Source organism: Physella acuta, unplaced genomic scaffold, assembly GCF_028476545.2.
Source record: "Physella acuta isolate Inbredline_101_S28 unplaced genomic scaffold, ASM2847654v3 ptg001375l, whole genome shotgun sequence".
NCBI classification, from domain to species: Eukaryota; Metazoa; Mollusca; class Gastropoda; family Physidae; genus Physella; species Physella acuta.
Window position 1 is genome coordinate 37,001 of NW_026732890.1, and position 10,500 is coordinate 47,500.

The following is a 10,500-nucleotide window of genomic DNA, read 5'->3' on the forward strand; positions in this document are numbered from 1 at the left end:
ATTACCACACGACCATATGTTACCTTCTTATTACCAGACGATCATATGTTACCTTCTTTTTGCCACACGACCATATGTTACCTTCTTATTACCACACGACCATATGTTACCTTCTTATTACCACACGACCATATGTTACCTTCTTTTTGCCACACGACCATATGTTACCTTCGTATTACCACACGACCATATGTTACCTTCTTATTGCCACACGTGGTCCCAGTGGCCACCTCGTTCCTGTAGCAGCTCTCTGGTCGCTGTGGGTTGGAGCAGTAGATGAACTTACACACAGCCTCGTTGTCGTCGTACAGCACCTACCAGCAGGTGAAAAGAGGGAGGAGTTACTTGTCTGTTAGCCACACACACCTAGCAGCAGTTGAACAGGGGGGAGGGGGATTACTTGATGGTTAGCAAAACCTCTTAGCCACATCCACCCATCTGTACTGATGTTACATAGGTAATCCATTTTACTTCACAGCTATAATCTCTAACCCAAGACCAAACCCGAGTATTTATCTTGTCTAAATTTGTCCTTGTCAAAACCTCAACTCCAAACTATTCTCAATCTTAGTCATTATTTTTAAAAAGCGTAAAAGAAAAAAAATAAATAATATTGCCAAAAATTTACATTTAAATTTATACAATTTTAAAAAAAATGTAAATTGTGTTGAAAAAAAATAAATAAATAACGTTTTTTTATATTCCACAAACTAACATTAATAAAAAAAACTGCACAATTTCAACTTTTCTTAAAACCTAGCTGTAGGACATCACAGACCGAATAAAAACTTACACTACAGAAGAAGGAATCGTTCCCGTACAGGACTTTGCACTGGGTCTCTAATGGAAGGATTTGTCCCAACAGAAGGTGGCTGACGTCAGGCATTTTGTGTTTGGAGGGAAGTTTGTTTGTTAGACATTCTTTGCCGACTCTGATGGATTATAAAAGTTTGTTTGTTAGGCATTCTTTGCCAACTCTAATGGATTATAAATATTTAGTTGTTAGGCATTCTTTGCCGACTCTAATGGATTATAAATATTTGGTTGTTAGGCATTCTTTGCCGACTCTAATGGATTATAAATATTTGGTTGTTAGGCATTCTTTGCCGACTCTGATGGATTATAAATATTTGGTTGTTAGGCATTCTTTGCCGACTCTGATGGATTATAAATATTTGGTTGTTAGGCATTCTTTGCCGACTCTGATGGATTATAAATATTTGGTTGTTAGGCATTCTTTGCCGTCTCTGATGGATTATAAATATTTGTTTGTTAGGCATTCTTTGCCGACTCTTGTCTGTTGGATGTATCCTGGTGCTACTAGTGAAGAACTACAACAGCACTGACTTAAAGTAGCAATAGAGAGCTCAACACCAAATGCTCTACAATGGTCTCTCTAGACTATATAGAAAAACGTATGTAATATATATAGAACATACACATTAATGAGTGTGCGCCTCTCTGAAATTTTTAATTTGCCCAAAGGAAGTTTCAAGTACCCTCTTTTTTCATTAACCAATGAAACTTGAGAACCCTAGTCTATAAAGTTAAAAAATCTTTATATCTAACTAAAGACACAAGGACTGACTCAGTTTGTAGCAAGGCGTCGATGTAAGACTTGATCTCTTTGATGGAACAACTTGAGAACCGCCAGGGGTTGGTTCCAAACTTCATGCTGTCCACCAGCGACAGGACGGGGGTCATGATGTAGTTGTCGGTTGCTAGGCAACCTTTGACGTCTTTGTCGTGCCGCGCAGACAGGCTGGAGTGAAAGATTTAATGTAAGTAGATTAGGTGGCGGGACGGAGTGGTCTAGCGGTAGAGAGCTGGACTGCTTACCAGAAAGTCTCGAGTTCGAGTAAAGGCGGCTGGGCAAAGTGCTGAGCACACTATCTCTTCATATGCCGAATTTCATATGCAGAAACAAGTGAACTCTACTTCACTTGCCCCATAGACCGTCAGGGTTGAAAGGGAAACTTTACTTTAGAGTAGGTGGACGTGTAAGTGAACGTGTACATGTAAGGTTTTACTATTTGTTATTTTAATGTTTGTTGTATGCTGATTTTCTGATGTGTAAATGTAGGTGTAGGTGCAGAGGCGTAGCGACCCCTCCCGGCGCCCGGGGACAAACTTTCGATTTACGCCCCCGCCCCTCGAACTTTTCATTTGCACCCCCTCCTCAAACTTTCGATTTGCACCCCCCCTCGAACTTTTCATTTGCACACCCCCCCCCCTCAAACTTTCAATTTGGCGCCCCCCTAAGGTCGGCGCCCGTGAACATATGTCCCCCCCCGCCCCCCCCCATCGCTACTCCTCTGTGTAGGTGTATGGATGTATAGGTGTAAATGTAGGAAATGGAGGTGGAAGCATGGTGTATAAGTATGTTCATTCGTATGTGCATTCCCAATGTAATGAAGCAGAAAAACCTTCAACAACTGACCTGTGTCCAAGCTCATGGACAGCCGCCCTGATGGTCTGATGTCCACCCCAGTCCTCTAGCACCGACACACTTAGCTCCACGTCACGACACATACTCTGCACATAGGCGATCCCTGTCACGTGATAACCGTGCATGACGTAGTGTTTAAAATAATCATTCTTTATAACAAAATATATTTTTGTGTATGATACTTAAGATATAAGTTAAAAATGTTAGGGACATTTTAAAACAAAGCGGTTGAAAATGAGCTTTGGGATATTGTATGTGAAAAGGAACAGAAAATGAATGAACTGAGTAGGCCCTACACATATGTGTACACAGTAGGCAAACTGCTTACCCATATCATCGGTGGTGACATTCATTTCCGAAGCCAACATGTCCAATCTATGATACAAAAAACTCAACAGTTTAAAGCTGAGATGTGGATTTCATATTAACTATTCTGCTTCCATAGGTAAATATTAAACTAAGTAAATCTACGCATGTGTAAGATTAGGCTTCAAATTTAGGGATGAAACAATTTAGGTGTGGATACATTGTCATTGAGAACCTCACTCTAAGCTGTCTAAACCTTCAATGAAAGCCTTAGAATGCGTTTCTCTGCTTCATATTTTATACTGATGATCAAGATGAAAAAAAATACAATGAGGATCGTATTTCATTCGTTAATCTTTGTTTTTCTAATTACTAAAGTAAATCGAATTTTTATATGAAATAAAATAAAAGCTATTCTAAGTGCCGATTCTTTGTATTGTTTTCTAAAATTAAGAATCCATATCGACTAAAAAAATAAAGTATCGGAACTGTTACATAATTTTTTTTTAAATTTTGCATAAAAAATATTATAAAAAATTTAAAAAAAAAAAGAGACGAAACAAAAGTAAAAAAAAAAAAACTACCGACCCAGTCACCAACATGACGTGGTCGTGTTCCCCAATCGTCTGGTTGTACTTCCCGTAGACGTAACCCCTGAAGTCTTTGAGCAGCAGATCTGTGGAGACTTGGTCTCTAATGCCGTGGACACGACGGATGCGGTTGTCTTCAGAGAAAGGCGCCGCCTCTGGTGTCTGGAGATAGAGGATTAAAGTTGGATCACAGGACGTTCTAGAGTAGTTGATACGTGTTTTTTTTTGTGTGAGATGATTTGACGTGCAACGGATGATGGGAAGCCGAAATTCAGTCTTGTAAAAATAAGAGGGAGGGATGCAAAGAGTAGAGTAGGGGAGGGAAATTGTTGGAGAATGAGAACTAGAAATGTGAATGTGTGTTATTCTACCGACTAGTATTCGTACAAAACTGAGCTGTTTGTAGAGTAAGATGTGCTTTTCTCTCTCTCTCTCCCTCTCTCTCTCAGTATATATATATATATATATATATATATATATATATATATATATATATATATATATATATATATATATATATATTTCCTTTTACCTCAGCAACAACTATTTTGATGACATTTATGCGGATGATAAACTCAGGGATATTCATCTCCTTGTACAAGCTGTCGACCTGGTAGAAGACACAGATTAAATAGATAAATACACAGCAGATACTGGATTACATGGATACACATCAAATACCAGATTAGACAGATACACAGCATTTACTGGATTAGACAGATACAATCAATATACTGATATGAGCTCCCCCCCCCCCTAAAAAAACAGCTTTAAAAAACTTGTCCGTTAATACTGGCATATAAAGTTGAGCTCATTCGCTATCAGAGCCTCTATAGGGCTGGTAAGTAGGTCATCAGCCAGTTCTACGGCTCAATAAAACCTGCATGAGCCATGGTGACCTACTTACCAGCCCTATAGTTACAGCTGTCCTTGTTCCTCAGCCTGACGCCTGTCCAGCTGTTCAGATATAAGGGTTGTTAGAGGTCGCAAGTCCAGGTACCTCACTCAAGAGCTGAACTCGATTTTTTTTTCTTCATCGTTCTGGACAGTGTTCATTCCAACACAATTAAGTATTACTTGACAACCTGTTAAGCGCCATACAGGCCATTAACTCCGACTTTTCAGCCTGTTTGTCTTTTTGGATTGGCTTCCATAGCCTTTGTCCAACCAAGAACAAAATATACTGTGGCAGTTGTTTGATTTTTGGAGTTTTCTTTCCTAGAAGAGTTGCTGTCCACAGGTGACGAGCCTAATTGCCCTAAGGTTCGAATTCGAGACTTCTCAGTTTAGCAACCATGAGCTTTACCGACTCGACCACGCTGTTCCCCAACTACTCGACCAAATAATTCATACAGGCACTTAGACGAACTCTGAGCTCGTTCAGCCAGTTTCGGAATCGACTCGAGACTTTTCGGTTTAGCAACCATAAGATTTACCAACTCGACCACGCCGTCCCCTACTACTCGATCAAATCATTCTTACAAACGCTTCGAAGTTCGTTCAGCCAGTATCTGAAACTACTTACATCATGGAAGTAGAAGGCGTAGTAAGCAAACAGTTCTCTGATTGCGCTGGTCTTGTTGCCCTTAGCGTTGAGAAACCTCTCGTAAGCCGAGTAGTCAACGAAGACGACGACGTCGATGAAGTACACGTTGATGCTTCTCTTGTCGATGTTGTGAAGGCTCGAATGCGACTCGTTGACGTTTGTTTCCAGCTCTGGGCCTTACAAGATCGGCGATGAAAACAAAGTAAAAATTCATTATTTGATAAAAGAAGTTATAACTATTTCAGATCAGATGGTCTATTATTAGATGAAATTCCATAAGGAAGACAAAGTAGAGTTTATATGTGCCATTACCTTGGCATATAAGGGGAGGGTGTAGTAAGCGTTGTGCCTAACCGCCTTTACTTTCCCCGATGTGAGTCAGGTACCCATCAGAGCTGGGTGTACTCATGGACGTACTACAGTCACAAGTCTGAACCGAGATTCGAACTCGAAACCTTCGGGTTAGTAACCAAATGCTCTACCATTCGACCACTCCATCGCTAATTGGGTTAGTAGCAGTATTGTATTCTCAGATTAAGTGTTATTGTCAGAAAATGGGGTTAGGGCTAAGGTAGGACTTTAACTATCTGTATTTAGTAAATAACAAGCAATTTAGGACCCTTTTTTAATAAACGAGACTTCGTTATTGTGGAAATGTTATCACAGATATCCCTCTATTTTCCTTTATCTGTTAGAACCACATCTTCGCAATCTACTTTCTATAAAACCTTATCTTTTTGTATACAACTTGTTGAAACGTCTATTTATCCGATTTCTCAGAACCGTGTTTTTCTCCACTCTACCAGCCATTTCCATTCTACCATGTCTATTGTATACTACCTTCCAGAACCATGTCGTGGTTAAATGTCCACTTCAGTTGCTCCGGATGTCTGACCAGGTTGTATGTCCCTTCCTCACTCTCCCACGCCTCTGTCGTATGTCGTTTTTTACGGTTAGTTCCAGAAAATGTGTATCTCACCCCATTGATGTTAACATTTCCTTCCTATCATATGACCAAATTATATATATATATATATATATATATATATATATATATATATATATATATATATATATATATATATATATATATATATATATATATATATATATATATATATATTGGTTAATATTAAAGAATATTGATTTGTTAAATATAATAGTGTAGAATATCCCCCCCCCCCCGCCTTAGACCACAATGGCAGATGAAGCGGAGTTGGTATATTGTCTTTCTGACCTCAGTGTATAAACATTTTGTGATGGTGTGTCTAGTCCTTAGTGATGATGAGGATAAACGAGCACCTACCCCCTCAATAAGACGGAATTATAGCTATATGTGTAAAAAGAACTTACCATAAGGAAACCATTGTTAGGCTCTGTTGTTTTAGTGACTTGTACGACCGCGATGAATGCTGAATCCTGATAATACGCTGTCGACTGAGTAAAAATAAAGCAAATATTATAAAATACAATATAGCAATATGAAATTTACTTTACATGTTTTACATTCACATTACCAAAAAACATTACTATTTGACAATTACTGATTCTAGAATCCGTTTTTTTTTTTTGCACTACGGGCATTTTTACTAGTTGTGCTGAAAATGACGAGACTCCTTACATTATATAAATAAATGTACCTGTATGTCTATAACATGCTCCTGGTTGGTGGTGATTGTCCCGTTCTTATCCACGTTGATGGTCACTACGGGAATGTCGTAGTCAATGTCAAGGTCAGGTTTTAAATTCAAGGTAAACTGGCCCTCAACCGTGACGACGGTCAAGTTGACCTCATTAGGGAGAGTTGTATTGGACATCTTGTGGTGGATATACTTCACCTTAACTGCGGAATGGATACAAGAGGTGTGGACATGTAACACCAGTATGGACCAGGAATTACGGTGCTTCGTAAACATTAATTTTACTTTTACAAGTCAATACGTCTTTTAAAATTCGAAGTGACTACTTGGAAACAGATTTTTCGGAAGAAGATACGAAACTCAATAGTTTTGCGCATGCGCAGTGACCTTAATAGCGGCGCTAGGGTTAGGGTAAGAGTTAGGGATAGGGATAGGGATTGGGTTAGGGTTAGGGATAGGGTTAGGGTTCTGCGTTTTGTTTGTAAAAACACGCATGCGCAGTACCATCGAAAACTTCGCGACGAAGGAAGGCGGTAATTTCTCTCCATTGCGTTTGCGTATCTTTTTCCTGCCAGAATCGGCCCTAAAATTTTAGTCTACGTCAAACCTTTTTGCTACTACTGCTATTGTAATAACCGTTTTCTTAACTTGAAGTCATTCCAGAACTTTACCCTGACTACGACCTTAACCATAACATACGATACTGGCAGAAAAATCTCTCTTAAACAGTTGGTGTAGACACCAAAAGATAATATTGGATTATTTTCAACATATACTCTCCACGTCATCTTTTAAATCTCATTTGTAACAATTTTTACTTTCTCGTATATACGAAGTATAGAGAAAGTATTGTAATCGTGCAAAAAAAAAAATCGAGATTTTTACAAATCTCGACGTTTTACACCTCACTGATACGGAAAAACATAATTTTGCAATCTTGTCCGTATGTCTGTGTGTGTGTCTGTGTGTCTGTCCGTGTGTAAACACGATAACTTGAATGCCGTTACAGCTAGGTGGATGAAATTTCATATATTAGTATTTTATCAAAATCCTAGATCCGTATCAACTTTTGAGCGATTTCCGATAACCGGAAGTGGTACTTTTCCTACTTTGAATTTTTCAAAAGCCTATAACTTGAGTACTATTTCAGATAGATAAATGAAATTTCAGATGTAAGTAAAAGATCTAATTCTCTACCTTCTGTTAAATTTTGAGTAATTTCCGTTGACTGGAAGTAGTACTTTACGCTACTTCCGATTTCTAAAAAAACTAATGTAAATTTTAAAAGTACTAATAGTATTGCGCACTATTATGCGCTTTTTTTTTTGGCGTTCACTTGGTGTGCAATTAATTTGTCTACGAGATTTTATTCTATTTTTAAAACTTTAAGTATTTAAAATGGATTAAAAATCATGTCTATAGCCCGAGTTCCCATCCCCTGTTATTTTATATAAGAATATTCGAGAAAGTTTAGGGGAGATCACTCCCGGTTTATTCTTTTACAGAATTCAAAGAGACTAGCGAGATAAGTGTCAATCTTACCAGTTACAAAAACAGCATTACTTGTTAAAAACAGCACTTTCTTATTAAAAAAAAAACAACAGCCGTACCTGTTTTAAAGTTTTCTTACCTTTACATCAAACATCCTTACCTGTATAAAAATACACTTACCTGTTAACAAACAGCATTACACGTTTAAAATCAGCCGCTCCTGTTTTAAAAACAGCCTTACTTTTAAAAAACAACAACAACAGCCTAACCTGTTTTAAAAACAGTTTTACCTGTTAATGAGAAACAACCAATCACCAGGTATACAAACACAAGAAGAACAAGTGAAGTCCAATAACTCTGTAACATCTTGTTGAATTAACTCTCTTATCTTTTTTTTTAAACAGTGTTTGTAATATCATCAACTAAAATCAGAAGCCGTATGTGACTTCCTTAAAACATAATCTACAGTCACAGGGGCCAACCATAAAACAAAACTACCGAACGTCTAGCTTTGACTTTCGCATAGATCAGTGTTAGAAATTGGTTGGCATTTCTCAATAATTAAAAGCTTTGTCTATTTTTCCGTTAGGTCAGTCTGACACTTAAAGACTTGTCGTTAATTAGCTGTGTCCAATCGTTTTTTATTTATTTTTTTACGTACCAAAAGCAGAACTTAATTGCTACCTGTGTTTGAAATTGTGGTTGTTTTGTGCATGTGCCTGTCGCGTCAAAAAAAAATTCTGCGTAAATAATCACACAGACAACTATTGTGAATGTTCACTGTGTTATTACACCGACTCTGTCATTCTGCGGCTTTAATTTTAGAGCAGAAAATTAATTAAGTATCTACGCCACAACGTTAAAATAATGATATTCCTTTGCAAAGTATTATTATGTATGTGTTTCATTCCTATACTTTAAAAAAAAAGAGCTTTTTCTCTAACTTATCTTAGAAATTTTTTTCTGTAGTATTACTACTAGTAATAAATTATACCCACATAGAAGACATATAAAAAGTTAGTGCATGCTATTAAACACCAAGGTGTATAGTGAGAAGAAATTTTTCTTTCGTTAATAACAATCAGTTTTAATGATAGTTTTTTTTTTTCTTTTTTTTTGAAAGAATTACAGGAGCCCAAAGTTAAATTTTCTTACACGTTGTAAAAGAATAGCGGTACACCTAGTTGTATGTAATTATGGTATCTCTAATAACAGTTCGATGTACCGAGGTTATCGTCATCGGAATAGGGTGAAGGGAAGGGGGACGTTTCAGACAATCACTAACAACAGCCGTCCCAAAAATGTGTTGTTGTTGCTTAAACTTGATTATACATTTTTTTTTCACGTACTCGTTGCATCAGCCACACACTATTTTAAAATTTCACTTTTTGAATAAATGAAATTTTTATTTTTGACATTATTGCATTTAGATATGTAACCATCTGCCGCGAGGATAATTTCAAAAAGGGTGGGGGGGGGGGGGGGGGGGCATTCATTTATACTTTGAATATTTTTTAAACGATCTGTTTTGATAAAAGATTAAATTAAAAAAAAATATACTTAATTGAATGACAGTTTTTTGACATAATTAAACATGAATTTCTTTTTGTTTGTGTTGATTAGACTTTTTCGAGATAAGTTTTAGCTATATTTATCAATATTAAGCAATATTTATGTATACTATTTAGTAATAGTAGAAGTTATTGTTTAGGAAACGGAATATATCTAGTTAAGGGGGGAAGTAGGAGGTTGAACAAACACACAAACACATAAAGAACTGATAAATTTAACACACTTAAAAAAATCAAACTTATTATACGCCGCTTTTAAAATAAAGCTAATAAAAATTATTCCAAAATATGCTTTTTTATGCACTGAAAAAGTAAAATCCTTTTTCTGGAAAAGAAGGAAATCTAATATCTTTTTCCTCAGCTTTTCTATATTCATTTAGAACTTTATATAATGTATTTATTCTTTTCGCTGTATGTTACAAAATGCTTTTTACAAGATAGTTCTTAATAGTTTTGTAAAATTTAAAACAGCGTTTTACAAATTAAAAATTAAAAATAAAAAAAAATTAAAGAAAATACAATTAAATAAAGGTAGAGAACCAACATTTTAAATACCAATAATAGTAACCAGGAGTAAATTCCCTTTATTATTTAATTGGTACGGTTTTCTTGTAATAGTGTCACATTTTGTATTTGGTATAGATATAGTTGAAATAGTCAAGTTTAAAAAAAAATTCAGTGTTGGTAAATTGTAAAAAGTTAGTACATTCTCTGCATTGTATCACCCATGGTCTATGAATCTTGTTAATGATTTTCAAGAATCATAATAGAAGTTATCCACGAATCTGTAAACTTATTGTTTATCCAGGAAATTAGAATTTCATATCAACTTAACAGAACACTTTAGATGCACAAAAAAGGCATGACCAAAACATTTTAAAAAATACCCTGTTAAATCAAGATTACT

General features: G+C 36.3%; 1 protein-coding gene across 1 annotated transcript in view; it reads right to left on the reverse strand.

Annotated features, from left to right (window-relative positions):
* Positions 1-10,500, reverse strand: part of LOC131927128 (uncharacterized) — a 37,892-nt gene that overhangs the window by 7,162 nt on the left and 20,230 nt on the right. Inside the window, exons 5-13 of the mRNA XM_059282795.1 lie at positions 6,532-6,734; positions 6,256-6,328; positions 4,871-5,067; positions 3,878-3,955; positions 3,352-3,507; positions 2,441-2,598; positions 1,589-1,762; positions 794-932; positions 198-314 (exon numbers count right to left, since the gene is read on the reverse strand). Of these exons, the coding sequence (XP_059138778.1) occupies positions 198-314; positions 794-932; positions 1,589-1,762; positions 2,441-2,598; positions 3,352-3,507; positions 3,878-3,955; positions 4,871-5,067; positions 6,256-6,328; positions 6,532-6,734 (1,295 nt within the window). The remainder of the gene's footprint in view (positions 1-197; positions 315-793; positions 933-1,588; positions 1,763-2,440; positions 2,599-3,351; positions 3,508-3,877; positions 3,956-4,870; positions 5,068-6,255; positions 6,329-6,531; positions 6,735-10,500) is intronic.